Raw genomic sequence first — 15,364 nt, forward strand, 5'->3', positions numbered from 1 at the left:
CCGATTTGTTTGTTTCACAAATTCTTATCAACGCAACCGTAATGAATTTTATAGATAAAAAAAAATTTTAACGATGCACGCTTCGAGCTTTGGATTTACAGAGTAATTATCGCTGTGGCATACTGTGTTGGCTCTCAAGTGATTACGGCGTAGGACCTACCGTGCCATCTGAGAGTAAGAGACATGTGTCTGACGGTTATCTGAGGTGTGCGATCAGAACAGTGTAAAAAGTATCGGTGGTGTACACATTTAATATGACAAATCAATGTCACAAATGAATGACTCAAGGCTGATAACAGTGAAGGTCTAGTCATAGATAAATTCATAATTCACTTTGAACGTGCATACCGATCTCAAGTACAATTTCTTGATCTTTAGCATGAAAATTGCAAGCAGTGTCCGACTTGTAAAAAAATAAAAACAATTTTACCCGCTACAGCTAGTTTTTTTTTTTTTTTTTTTTTTCCTTCAAAAAATCAATAATGGAAAATAAGTACAATGAAAAAACCACTCGACTTACCTTGCGAGTCGATAGCAGCGCGGTTGAACCAGTCGAGTTCAAAGAGAGAGAGCGAGCGAGAGGGAACGCAAGAGAAAGAGACAGAAAAGCCTGACAGTCCACGCGCCATAGTCGTTCTTTCGCTCTTATGCCCATATATTGCAAAATAACTCCTTATCTGGAAGTGTAGTTCGCGATATCTTCCTGGCGCTATTCCACATCCATAATTGTTGGTGCGCCGAGTGCATTTGAATACACACGCACAGGTAACACCGACTGCTTTTTTTTTTTATTACTTTAATCCACGGTTTTTCTTGGCTTTTACTTGTTGTGTGTGGGTGTTTTTGCCTCGAACTCTCTCGTGCCCGACACAGAGAGCCTTTTACTCGAGCGTATACGCAGGTTATTTCGGGGCAAAGGAAGCTTTCATCCGATTTTCGTTTTCCTTCCCAAAATAGAGTTGCGACCGCATTATCATGTAGACCGTTGTGCACCGCTTTTATTTTATTTATTTGTTTTTTTATTTTTATTTTTTTCCCATCACAAATTTGAGTGTTCATAGTGCTTGATTTAGATTTTTTGTTTCTTTTTTTCTCCCCCATCCACCCACGTATTGGTGTCTAGTGTGCAGTAGATTAGAAAAAATACTTTTAATCGTTAAAAATGAGTGCCGACATCGGGGACGCGTCTTTTATCATGCTCACCGACGACGGGAACACTCTGCTGTCCGTGCGACGTAAGTACAACACCGGAAGCTGTTTTTTCATTCACGAATCGACTTGAATGATTGGATCGACTTTCTATTCGAAAACCTAATGAATCTCGCTTCGACAGAGGGTCGGGACGGAGCTTTGGAGCTGCTGTCCACTCCGGTGACGATTCTACCCAGCTTGTCGCGACCGCCTCTGGTCAGGGACGTCGCACTCAACCAGGTAAGCGTTTGTAAATTTTTTCTTGTTTTTATTTTTGTTTTTTTTTTTTTGTTTTTTTGTTTTTTTTTTTTGTTTTTTGTTTTTGTCAATCGATCGAAAAGTTACCTCTCCAGGTCGAGTTGAGCCTTCCTCTTTGCGACGACTCCGTCGAAGGGCCTCCGAGTTTTTGCGAGTTCCAAACGCAGCTCGGTCAAACAGACGACTCGTTCGTGCCTTTGGCTGAAAAAGGTCCGAAAAAGTCCCCGGAAAAACCATCGACGGCCAATCACTGCTCGAGGAGAGCCTCCGATAGTCTCGAAAAATTACCCGCGCCATCGAAAAAGCTCGTACACAAGAAACTGGGTAGACCCAGAAAGGGACTCAAACTCGAGAGACAGGTATGAGCTTTTTTTTGCTTCTTTTTTTTAGTTTTGAGTGCTTTATGATTTTTAGCACGTTAATTTAACCACTAGACGTTTTATAGAAACATGTTGCCACTACTAATATGTGGAAAAAAAAAAAAAACGTTTTCAATGCCTGTAGTAATGTGATTTTACAGTTAACATTGAAAAAGTTAAAAAAAAAAAAAAAAAGTATCTTTTTCGACAGAAACCGTGTTTTAAGTGTGACGTGTGTGGCCAAGAGTTCAAAAAGCAGTACCTACTGCGAAAACACCTGCATGACCATGCAAAAAACAAACCTCACCATTGTCCAAAATGCCCCGCAACATTTAACGTACCAGTGAGTAAATATTTCTTCCATCCAACGAGTTTTCAATTTTCCATTATATATAAATCCAACGTATACAATGTACCTGTCCAACGCTGGATCTGGTGCACATGTATATTTGTGGGTGATTCCGCGTATCCTAGAAATTTTCCTGATCGAAGCCCAAAAATAATTGATCATTCGTATAGACAAACTTCACCCTGCACATGGCGACGCACAACGCCGGCGAGCCCAAGTGCCCCGAGTGCGGCAAAAAGTTCGCCCGAGTAGCTAGTTTGAAGGCGCACATGCTCATACACCAGATGGACGAGAGCCTCTACTGCACCGAGTGCGACGACACCTTCGCGACCAAGGTAACTTTTTCTTTCTTTTTTTTTTTTTTTCTCTCTACTGTGGTTTCACAAATGTTTTGTAAATGAGGTGATGACGAAAAACAAGTGCATGCAAGTACTCAAGTACAATACCAATTGAGGTACTTTAAGCAGTTTCAAACGTGGTATTGTAAAAACAGTAATTAGATAACTACATCATTTACTTTTCAAAGAGATTTTTCAACATAAACGTACACGAAGTGCAATACCTCTGCTGCGAGGTTTCCTCCATACAATACAGCGCCTCTGTCGCTCAGTTTGCGTCTCGAGTTTTATCCGTAAAGCTAGTGGGAGTATAATTTTAGATTAACCATACAGATGTATGACTTATAGAGCACTCTTGATTAAAGTAAAAAAAAAAAAAAAAAAAAAGTACTTGCGAGTATGAGTTCTTGTCCGGAGAGATAAAATAAACAGTGCCGGACGTTGTTCCGAGCTCCAGTATGTATCCTTATATTTATCCTAAAAGAAGAAAACTCTCATTAGTGAGTCATCCGTGAATATTAATCAATAATCTATAACTTTTTGCGAGCCTCGGATCTCTTGAAAAAAAAAGAAAGAAAAAAAACTGAATAAAGAGGCCGTAAGTGGTACTCTATTCCGCGTAGTCAAATAGCGTTAAACATCGCGCAGTAGATATTACATTACAGTCGCGCGTATACGTGCCGCGAAAGATTATCATACACATCAACAGCAGCGACAGTGTATCGTGGGTGGCAACGAAAAGAGAGAGAGAAAAGAGAATTCAGCCAACTCTAAGGAAGATTGCGCAAGAGCCGCTTGCACGATGGGTGAGGTCATACATTCGCTGCCACACTTAATATATACATATGTATGCATAAGCCCATCGCTCTATGGGTTCTCTTGCCCACTTAAGCCTCATCGCGCAACGTTGGATCCTTGTCTTTTTTCGCTTCTTAAAAATGAAAAGCACTCACTCTCGAGACTTCACCGCATTCATTGTAATCGATCCAACGGGTCATTATAAATAATATCATGTATGCGTACCTCGGGCGTAATGGTGAATTATCCAAATGATCGGCCGATAAATTGCATTTCATTAGACGAAGCTCGCAACGGGTATTAAGCGTCGTTTCGCTCGCCGTGCAAGTACGTGTATACGAAATAACCCTTAAAAGCCATAATTACAAGTCACGCGTGCACCTATTAGGGGAAATTGGGAGGGGGGGGAGGTGGCGCAAAGTAAAATAATGCACACTCGACGAGTCCTCCCTATAGGTACGCGTGTTGTGTCACTCGTTACGTAGATTTGCACTTCCGTCCCTCGCGTATATATATACGACCCGGTAAATTACGCCGTCTCAAGGATACGCGAGAGTAGGTATTACAATAGCCGAGTGAAAGAGGTGGCGCGAGATGCATTTTTTTTTTTTTTTTTTTTTCACCGGCGCGAACAATTAGTGGGTGTAGGAGCGCTTCGTAGCGGCGTTATTCCCTTTTGCCCCCATATCGAATTGCCAGTGGGTGCGTGTATGTACATGGCTCCTGTCGAGCGATGCTGATTGCTTTTTCAGCGATTCAATAAATAATTGCTCGTAATTGCCGATTTTCATTCGTTTCCCACCAATGATGTGCCCGTTAAAACTTTTTCATCCTGAATCCTTGCGATTTTTCGGAGCACGAGAGTCTTGGATGCTTTTCTCTTTCATTTACGGTTTGGCACGTCGTTTTCAGAGCACCGCCGTCCTCTTTCGTAAACCTTTCATCCGTGTCGACCATGTAACAGGCGATGAAGATTTTCAGATGTTCACCAATACGTACGTATTGGAGCATAAACAACGGGAGCCTCGATACATTTCTAATGGATCTCCTCTCTACATATATCTAGTTTGACGAAACGAATGCAGAAAATCACAAGGACAAATCAGCGGCAATCGATCAATCGTGATTTACGCTCGCTAAAGCCTTTCGCGCGTATAAAGGTATTGTCTAAAGAAAACAAAGCATAGAGCGAGCGGAGGCTGCCGCTGGATTTTGTATATATATATAGGTGTATGGGGCCGCGGTGAGAGATGATGGTAATTGTCGCGCGAGTAGAAAATTTGCCCACAATAGATTACATGGTTTTCATACGTGGGAGGGACAACGAGGACGCGGCTTTTCCTCTCGGAGTATAATATGTATATTATATACCTGTACCTTTTTTACGTTTCTGTTATTTTCCGTACGATAAAAAAATGTTTTGCCCTTGTGTATATAATGTCATATACGTATACTTGTGGCATACAATCACGGATCGTCCCAAAAAAATAACATATATACAGCTGATTTTATGTGAACGAAAACATTGATTTCCGCATCTTCTTCGCGTATAAGTACTGTACGGTATACAAGTACTATAGTGTCTCGTGTAAGTAAAAAAGCATAATATATTATAAGCACCGCGCGAAGATGAAACACATCGGTTGTGTATAGTGTATACCATCCTCAACGTTTTTTTTTTTTTTTTTGTTTTTTTTTCTTTGCCTCCACTTGATCTTCTTCTTCTTCTTCATCTTCATCTCCTTCTTTCTTCGCGAGTGTTTTATCGAGTAGAGCGCGTGGCTTCTTTTCCTCCCCGACAGCAGTACAGTGGCGCAATCGGTAAGACGCGAAAGCCGCGCCGAGCTCTTTTTCTTTCCAGCGCTCGCTCGAACGCTTTTCCTCGCGACACCAAACCTCATTTTTTTCCCCCTTCTATACGTTCGTCCTGTGCACGCTAAACGTACCAAATTTTTTTTTTTTTTTTCATTCTTCACGAGTACACTTATGTTTGTGCGCGTCGGATGAATGTGCAGCGACGAGTGTTAGTTGTTGTTGTTTTTTTATTATTGTTCAATTCGAAAACCCAACAACCAGTGGATGCACGGAGTTTAACTGCAACTCGTACACGCGCGGTGCAAGTGAAATGATTAAATTGCCGCTGTGTCGCGCCCCGGGGGGAGACGAAACGATCTCGCTCGTGTGCGCGATATTCGGCCGAATCTCCTCGGGTTATGGTTTGGTCGCGTCAAAGTGTCCCCACCCCACCTCTTGGAGATTACGCCGCTATCAAACGCACATTTGGAGCAAGAGGACGGAGATTACGAGCTCCAGGGGACGCTTGTTTTTTTTTTTTTTTTTTTTTTTTTTTTTTTTTTCTATTTTCTGGGAATGACAAAACATACGTAGTCGAGCATCGCCAAATGCAGGAAGAGTAATTTTCGGGTTCGCGTCTTGTTTTCGTGCCGCGACGAAAAATATTCGGAGTTTAAAGGTCGATTCGCGCAGCGGAGGTTTGACGAGATTCTTTTATTTTTATTTTTTTTTTACTTCCAGTGTATTTTTATGGAGGGGGAAAAAAAAGAAAAAAGAAACAAAGAAAACATAAAAACGATACGGCGACCGATTCGATAGGAGAGTTGAACGGCCCGTGTACACGTGTTCGCCGTGTTTTCTTTGGAACAACTACACGCCGAGCTACAGTTTTCCATTCAAAAATTTTCGTATCGACCACACCGGCATCTTCGTTACAAAATCGATTCGTATCCACACACTTGCACCCATTGGATTATTCGTAATTTTTAATAAAAAAAAAAATTAAAAAATTCCTTGACAGTATAATGATCAGCGATGACAAATGTTTCACGTAGCATCGGGTAACGCATCCACTGAAATTTTCGCAAACTCCGATTATTGTAGGTGGGACACCGTGGGGAAAAAAAAAAAAAAAAAAAAAACGATTCGTAATTCGAGGTGTTTGCAAGAGGACGTCGCGCGCTAAAATAGCGCACCATTTTCGTTAATAACTCGGATTTCGATTTAGAAGCCGGGCGCGCACAAACATCAGGGATACACGAACGACCGGAGCGATAAAAGCTCGCTGTTACAGGGGAGAAACTAAAACACGTAGTGGCGTACAAACGCGTCAAACCGAAATAGAACTTATGGGCGCGTTCGGCTTTTCTTTTACTCCAAGTATGTATACATACATACGTATGTACGTGTATACCATAGCCTTATAGTACACACATGTGTGGCGGTGGTTGACTCGCGCGTCGATTGGACGACTATTTTTCCATCGGCGGATACTGTACTTACGTATATATTTAAGCGCTGACAGGGTGTGTATAACACGGACGCGCGTCTTTATTTTTTCCCCCTGTACGCCCGTGCTAACGACGGTGTGGGTATCATATGGCCACTTATTTTCAAAGTGCTTTCGAAGTTATCGACCTTTTTGGACGATTTAGGGCCGTTGGTTGAAAAAAAAAAAAAAAAAAAAAAAAAAAAAAAGTCATCGCGAAAGTAATGATTTTTCTTCTATTGAACTGCTTCCTGTAAATTGTAGGGCGAAAAATCAAATCTGCGCTGCGTGCACGGAAGAGAAGCGACATTAATTTTCGCGCCCGCTTGACGTAAACGAAAAGCATGTACAATAACCCCTCGAACGGCGCAACGCGCGGCGAAAGACTTTCTCGAGGAACCGGTCAGCCGCGTGCCATTTTTTTTTCTTCGCTCCACGCGCTCTCGCTTCTTCCGCCTCCCCCTCCCCCGCTCGGTGCGCGTGAATGAAGATGCGACGCGCAGATAATCGAAGGGAACGCGTTTCTCTCCATAACGCGAGTCAAAGGCAACCGGATGATTTAAAAATATGGACCACAAAATACACCCGTGACACCGGCTTCCTGCGGGACTGTTATCTCGCTTCTTCCCCCCCCCCCTTTTTTTTCGTTTCATTTTGTTCGATAATCTCATGGCTTCTAAAATTTCCCAAAAAAAAGGCCCCTAGGGAAATCGTAAAGTTACTTGCCCCTCGTTCAGTGCACACGTGACCCACTGAGCCAACGACCGCGAGTAGACGCAGACAGCGGCGCTGACTCGAGCTCCTCCAATTAAAACAATATAGGCATATTGCGAATGGCTCTCACGACAACCGTACCGCGTTTTATCGATCTCCGTTAATTTAGGGTCCAAAGTGCACTGCACCAGAGCCATTACCCTGTTTAGGTGGAAAACAGTGCCATTTGTGCCATCGCGCCGAGCTCCTTCTCCTTCCGCGAGATGCTGCGTGCAGATAAAATATGATCTCCGGAGCAGCTGTGCGGTTCGCGCTAACTAGTTTTAAACTACGTAATTCCCGCCTTCCTCGCGCAAACGCATATATACATGTGCAGCTATAGGATACATATATACGTGTATACGGATGATAAACTCATGGAATTTAGGTAGACGGGCACTTGCCGTTTCCTCTGATGGTTTTCAGGGCGTCCTCCGAGCTTTGCGCAGCTAAACGCGTGCATCCACCGACAATCGTTGGTTTTATTCATTTTCAACTTGTTGTTCACGCGTTCTTCTGTTTTACAGTCTACTTACACGATTGGCCAATAGAATGTACCGCGCGCGAATAAAAATCCCGCTCCTGGCACAGACCCTCGAAACTCACCACCGTAGCTCGTAGGTACTCGGAAAAAAAAAAAGGAAAGAAAAGAAAAATTGAGAAACAAGAGTAGCTGCTCGGGTGCGCTTCGGACGTCGGCTATATTACACACCCGAGAAGAGGGGAAGTCAAGGGGGGGCTGGCGCGGCACTTCCTGAAAAACGTCGTATACGCTGCCGTCTCGCGTGGCTCCTGATGTGCATATGATATACCGATGATGCTGCAGTTGCCGCTGCCACTGCTGATAAAAAGACGAAGCGCGGCGGGCCGGCCAGTGAGTCGAGCACGCCTGGACGCGGTGCATCGAGACCTACTTTTTTCAAAGTTGAGCGCTGAAGAGGGACAAGAGTTGGCGTTTCGTTGTTACGGTGTGATGAATGATTTTTCTTTTTCTTTTTTTTTTACGAGGCCAAGCTAGCGCGTACTCGAAAATGTCGAAATGAAAAGTGCGTCGGTACTGTTAAGTGTTTGTACAGCTAGTCGTTCAAGATGAAAAATTTCGTGGGCGAGTGCATGAACTTTGTCCTCCTGGCTGCCCTGTCGCAGGTCTTTCATTTGGCTCTCGGACTCGGCGCCCAGTACTACAAGGTCAGCTTCAAATTAATTTTTATGAAAAAAAAAAAAACAGTTTGAAGATGTGCAATAAGTTACATGTGTGTAAACTCGAGACGTGCCCACCCCACCCTCCCTTTATTTTCAAACACATCCCAGAGAGCGCATAACTCGAGCAAATGAGCCCACAGCTGTGCGTGTTTTCAGAGCCAGCTCGAGGCCCACCAGAGCTTGCACGACGAAAAATGGTCCGGCAACGCTTGCAAGCGCTGCCGGGTCTGCGGCAAACAGTTCACCAAGCCCGTCCTCTATCGCCAGCACCTCCGCGACCACTACAAGGTAAGCCACATCGCGAAGGATCAAATCACCATCAACCGTTTTTGAGTATATATAACTATGCATACTATATACCCTCCCCCTCGATGCGACAGCAAAGAGAGGAGGAGGCGCACCAACGATAAAACAACATCCGGCGACTCGCCCATTAGCATAGAGCGCGTGTCATTGTAGTTGTACACTCCTTTTCTTTCCCTTTTTTTTTTTTCCATCCGAGTGACCACGCGCGCCTGTAATTTTAAAATGGCCCGTCCGAGTCTGTTTTCAGCTGAAAGTCAAGTGCTCGAAGCAGACGAAGCGCGGGGTTCGGCAACGCACGGCTTACAAGTGCAAGGTGTGCGCCAAGGTGTTCGAGAAGCCGAGCCAGCTAGCCCGGCACATCAGGGTCCACACGGGGGAGAAACCCTACAAGGTCGGTCCCTCCCCTCGTTACTTTGGATCACTTTATTGGCGATGAATAATAATAATAATATGTATCGAACGATTTTTATGTACGATGTATCGGGCGCTTTTCAGTGCAACGTCTGCAATCGAGGCTTCACGCAGGAGGGCTCCGTGAGGATCCACATGTGGCAGCACAAGAACGTCAAGCCCTACAGCTGCACCCTCTGCCACGCCAGTTTCCGGCAAAAAGGTATACTGATGTGCATTTGTCGACAGATTTTTCTTCTATTAATTGCTCGGGTGCAGGTAATTTGAATTCCCACGTGCTGCGGGTGCACGAGCTGAAGGAGGAGGGTGGCAGGCCGTTGTACCGGTGCTCGCGGTGCCCCTGCGCGTTCAAGAAGCTGGGCAGCCTGAGCAGTCACGTGAAGCGGATCCACGGCGGTGACGGGAGCAACCTCGCCACGGAGGAGGACGACGACGGCGACGAGAACGAGGAGGCCATGCGGGCCAAGGTCGACCGGGTTATCGATGGGCTGGCGGATCTCGAGTCGTGCGTCGCCGATGCGAGACTCGCTGGGCTGGAATCGGGCAAGGAGGGCTTCGTCGTCACCGACGACAAGGAGACCACGGCCCTCGTCACGATCTTTGACAAGGAGAGCGACGGTTTGAACGGGTTCGACCAACTTTTTCTGCACATATATATTATACAACGTGTATTTCAACCCTTGTGTAAATTGGTCCTTTTTTTCTTTATTCCCTTAGCAAGTACGTGAAACTGAAGCAGCGATTGGTCAACAACGCCAAGTTCTACGAGTGCACGTTTTGCCAGAAAACTTTCAAAAAGCCGTCCGATCTCATGAGGCACTTGAGGATACACACCAAGGAAAAGCCTCACAAGGTAATAACCATATAACTATCATCTGTATAACTGACGATTCGCGGGTGGGCGTATTGTACAGCTCAGTGTTGCTTTTAGTGCAAAATATGCGACAGATCGTTCACGTTGAAGGCAACGTTGCTGCATCACGCGAGCACCCACAACGGGACGGACAAAGTACCGTGCGCCATGTGCAACATGACACTGGACTCGAGAAGGGCTTTTGAAAACCACATGGAGTAAGTCGACATTGAAAGGATTCTCTAGCTGTCAATGATGGTTGTTTTTTGATTTTTTTTTTTTTCCTTCCAAAACACAGCAACTGCCACAGGTGTACCAAGTGCGACAAGCGATACGAGAGCATGGAGGAGCAAAACAGCCACAAGGAAGCGCACATCGGTGACCTCCCGAGCATGGAGAGGCCAACGTCGAAGAAACAAGTGTCCGCCGAGGTGCAAAGCCTGGCGGATAAGGTTGTGCTGAAGGAGCCACTGGTGCTCACGGAAACGGGCAACGGGCAAGTCCAAGCCAAGCCTCGGTATCGCGACGACATCGCCCGCGGCAAGGGCAGGCCGCACAAGTGCCCGTCGTGCCCCGCTGCCTTCATGAAAGTCAGTCATTTCAAGCAACACTACCGCAAACACACGGGCGAACGGCCCTTCTCCTGTGACACCTGCAACAGGTACAATATATACTGTATACTCATTGATGCAAGGGAATTTTTTAATTCATTTTTTGTGGTTTTTTTTTTTTTTTTTTTTGCTTCAGCGCCTTCTCGACGAAAAGCACACTCAAGGCTCACCTCCGCGTCCACGACCGCTCGAGGCCCTACTCGTGCTGCATTTGCAACAATAAATTTACGACTCTGAGCGGCATGAGGAGGCACTACACGACGCACGACAACAAACGCTCCATCATGTGTCCCTACTGCAACAAGACCTTCAAATCGTCGGTCACTTGCAAGAAACACATGAAGGTGCACAAACAAGAAGTCGCCCAGCAGGTTTGCCAAGTTTATCGACCAAATTGTCCGTCACCAATGATACAAGATGGTTTACTTTTCTGTTTTGGTTTTCAGCAACTGGAGCTTCAGAAAACACAACAAAAGCCCGATCCAAGTGCTACTGGCGCCACGAACAAACCGGTCATCATCAGCGACGAAAGAGTTGTACTGCCTTTCGCCATTGCGTCGTCCTTGCACTCGAACAATCCAACAACTGCCTCCAACGATCGAAGCGCGGACAACTTGCAGTTTTCCGTCACCTCGTCTTCGCCGAGTATCCAATCGTTAGCGCGTGAGTATTGCCAGGGAATTTAATTCGAACACCTTTGGGCCAGATCAACGATTCCGTCTCGTGATTTCCACAGAGAACATGCCCGCGGTGGATGGCACCGACGCGAGCTTGGTCCAAACTTTGCAGGCGCAAGACAACAGCTCGATGATCCTGTCCAACTACGACGGCAGCCAATCTATTTCCCCTGTAAGTACGAGTGTTGTTTTTAGTGCAAAAAATCTTGGAGAGTAAGTGTACAGTTGGCTGGTGAATTTGACCGACGATGGCGCGCGATTGCAGGAGAGCATCCGAGAGATCGAAGAAAAGCTGAACCAGCAGTTGTTCGGTCTCGGGGTGAACTTGTCACTGGGCAACGTCGTCAAGCACCTTGATCCGCAAAACGATGCGAACGTGGAGTCGCGCGAGCAGCCAATGTTGAGTATCATTTACGAAAACGGGACCACGTTGCATTCGCCGGTCACTGTCAGCGCATCCGTCAATCCCAGCGCGTTCAACCCCCAGTACGGCAATATCGACATCAGTCAAATAGCGTTGCAGGTAATCATATGCGCAAACACACTGACGTTTCAACGTGGCAAAGTTGAGTTATTTTTGTTGATGATATTTTGAGCAGAACAACAACGCGATGAACATCGGCATCGTGCAAGCTGATTCCACCAACGTGATAAACATCCTGTCCAACGTCATACAAGAGAGTGAACCGAGTCCCCAGCCGATGATCGACGACGGCGTTGATTTGAATTTCGTCATCCATGAAAACGCAACGAGTGAGATCGATCGAGTGGTCGACGACCCTTCGATCTTCGACATGAAGGATGGTGTTGATCCACAGGGCGGCGACGGTTCGAACAAAGGAGACAGTTTACAGTGCCATATTTGCGACAGACAAGGGTTCAGCGCCAAAGATTTGGAAGACCACTTGGAAACCCATCAAGGGAAGAACGAGTTCCAATGCTCGGTTTGTCTCACGAAATTATTGTCCGAAAGGGATCTCAATCGGCACGCGAAGACGCACGAGATTCAAGAGTGAGTTTTTTTTTTTTTTTTGCTAATTTGAGAATACATGTATACTAAACGCGAGAGGCTTGTTTTAGAACTCACAAATGTTACGAGTGCAACCAGGAATTCAACACGAGCTTACTGTTGAGGGACCACATCAAGGAGCATGTGAAAAAAGAGTTGAAACTGAAAGACCCGGAAAATGCAGAGACAATCATTACCGAACTCGAATCGGAAGCCAAAGTGGTACGTACCATTTGGAGCGTAAAATGCATTAATAATTTGACTCTATTGGAGTAGACGCCTGGATAAGACTGATTTTTTTGTTTTCAAAGGACGGTAGCAAAAAAAAGAACAAAGTCAACACGTGCCAATATTGTCCCAAAAGTTTCCGCAAACCAAGCGATCTCGTCAGACACGTGAGGACACACACGGGCGAACGACCCTACGAGTGCCATTTTTGCAACAAAACTTTCGCCGTCAAGTGTACCTTGGACTCGCACCTAAAGATACACAACAGCAAAAAGTCGTTTCACTGCCAAATTTGTGACAATATGTTTGCGACCAAAGGAAGCCTCAAAGTTCACTCGAGACTACACACAGGCAAGCCAATCGCAAATCCAATCAAATTTAGCGTAGATCGTAACAAAAATAATTAAAAAAGACTCCATTCCATTTCTTTCAGGGTCCAAACCGTTCAAGTGTTCCATGTGCGACATGAAGTTCCGCACCTCCGGCCACCGGAAAGTACACCTCCTGTCTCACACGAAAACTAGAAAATCCTCGACTCGCAAGTCAAAGAGCAAAACCACGGGAGTCTCGCTACTGGCGGCCGAGGTTGAAAAGTTGGCCGAAAAGGATTTGGCCGACAACGCCGTGATGCTCGAAATCGACTCGCTGCAAGACTTTGACCAGCCAACCATTGGGCTTCAGGACAACGACCTCGAGCAGACGCCGGCAATCGAGTCCCAACAAAGTTTCGACGCGATCGATCCAATGGATGACGCCCTGGTGCAGCCAAACATGGGCATCGATCAAAGTCTGAACGACTTGACGATACCAAGCGAAATAACTTTTAGCACGGACTTCCTGGACGGCGACATTTTGACCCTCGGTGAAAACAACCAGTGGGTGGCGAACCTGCAGTATCTATTGACCAACGGGTTGGTCACGATACAGACCCAGGACCCGGAGTTGAATCAAGTGACTCTGACGACGACGTCTACGATACCGGACGGCCTTGAAAAGACAAAAATCCCCGAAGAGACCGAGGTGCCCCAGGTACTCTTCGACATGGAGTCCCCGGACTCGACGGTGCCCAACAACCCAGGTGAGAAAAGCCTCGCCATGAGCGATTACATGGTCCTGCAGTTGGACAGCGTCGACTCGACGGTGCAGATCAGAAACGACGCTGCCAACCCGGACAAATCCCCGGTCAGCGGGGCGAGGCGGGAGTGCGAAATGTGCGGCAAGAGTTTCGCCAAGCCGTGCCAACTCGAGCGCCACAAGCGAACGCACACGGGCGAGCGGCCCTTCAAGTGCGACCAGTGCGCAAAGTCCTTTGGCCAGAAGTCGACGCTGCAGATGCATTACAGGAACCACACCGGGGCCAAACCCCACGAGTGCAGCCAGTGCAACAAATCGTTCGCCCAGAGTGGTAATTTGCACACCCACGTCAAGCGGGTGCACAAGGCCGAGACGAGCCCGCCGAGTCGGGCGACGCAGTACTTTCACTACGATCTGAAACTGCTGGATTCAAGTGTCGAAGACCGCAGATCGCTTGAGCTTGACGACATGTCGTTTGCCGATTTACTGAGCTGATGGTGTAGTTTTAACAAGTGCCTTACTCTATGCGCCATTATGTATAAAAAAAAGAAAAGTTGGATCTTGAGTGTTTTCATATTTGATCTGAAATTAGTTAATCTTTTATCGTAGATTTATAATTACTTGGTGCAATTTTTGTTGAAGATTAATTATTCGTTGTAAAGAGTAAATATTTTAATACTATCGCTAGCTAATTTTTTTTTTTTTAACTTGTCTTCGTGATTTTAAAACTGATGCCATTACTATCTTTTCGAGATTTTTATTTTAATCATTACGAGTATAAGCGTCATGGCAATGAATTATTTATAGTCTATTTGCATAATATAGATGTATAAAAAAGTGAGCTATGAAGTAACAAACTATTTTTTTATCGCTGCGTTTTTATAATATTTACATGCCCGAAGGTGCTAAAGGTGCAATTTACAAGTGTAAGGATTATCGTTAAGGATAAAAATGTATTTTGATATTTACTTACAATCGTTTTGTTATACAGTTACATCGAAGACCATATATGAATGATTGTTTATTTTTTTCGTCAAAAGATATTTACAAACTCGAACGCGCCAGTGCCATTTTTTTCGTTAAATAATAAAGATAATTTATTTAACTTAAAACATTGAGGTAATATTTCAACCCAAAAATTACTATTAATTATTATTTATAAAATTACTATACGTAAGAAGTATAAAAAAAATTACTTTGAGGAATAGGCTGAGCTTCATAAAGTTTTAAGTATTATTTTTTATATGTGGAGTAATTGTATGCCATTAGTTAATAGCACTTGGAAATCCGAGTACAATTTTTAGGTATGTGTTATTTTGCAAAATAAACTGGGAAAGATATCCCATTTAAAAAAATATATAATTTATCTTAGACGAGGCGAGGTAAGCATACTTTTTTGAAAGTAGATACTGAGAAACCGCGAGCGACACAAAAAAAAACTACTATCATTTGTTTGGCCCAAAACTTCCTTATTCTGTTTATCTACTGTTATTTTAACTCTGTTATTTTTCATAATATTTGCTTCCCTTTCTACATTGATTGTACAAATTTATCCGTTGACGATAATTATATTAGGTACTGTTGAACAAATTTCTATTTGCCTTTTTTTTTAATTTTGTTGTAAAGCGACTGTAATTTTCACTATTTTTTAAGTATTAACGAT

At 44.8% G+C, this 15,364-nt stretch overlaps 1 protein-coding gene across 1 annotated transcript; it reads left to right on the plus strand.

Moving 5' to 3' along the window:
- The first annotated feature begins 1,047 nt into the window (after positions 1-1,047).
- Positions 1,048-14,765, plus strand: LOC106641766 (uncharacterized). The gene is made up of 20 exons (XM_089595945.1): positions 1,048-1,235; positions 1,334-1,431; positions 1,533-1,808; positions 2,020-2,151; positions 2,328-2,492; positions 8,689-8,820; positions 9,086-9,229; positions 9,334-9,451; positions 9,508-9,877; positions 9,967-10,102; positions 10,181-10,320; positions 10,401-10,763; positions 10,850-11,084; positions 11,160-11,376; positions 11,450-11,562; positions 11,656-11,913; positions 11,990-12,402; positions 12,471-12,621; positions 12,711-12,978; positions 13,061-14,765. The coding sequence occupies exons 1-20, from the start codon at positions 1,163-1,165 to the stop codon at positions 14,194-14,196; spliced, it is 4,938 nt and encodes a 1,645-aa protein (XP_089452071.1). The 5' UTR covers positions 1,048-1,162; the 3' UTR covers positions 14,197-14,765.
- Positions 14,766-15,364: the final 599 nt, after the last annotated feature.

This window comes from Copidosoma floridanum, unplaced genomic scaffold (assembly GCF_036245765.1).
Source record: "Copidosoma floridanum isolate Cflo_tuat_1 unplaced genomic scaffold, Cflo_Japanese_pri ptg000029l, whole genome shotgun sequence".
NCBI lineage: Eukaryota > Metazoa > Arthropoda > Insecta > Hymenoptera > Encyrtidae > Copidosoma > Copidosoma floridanum.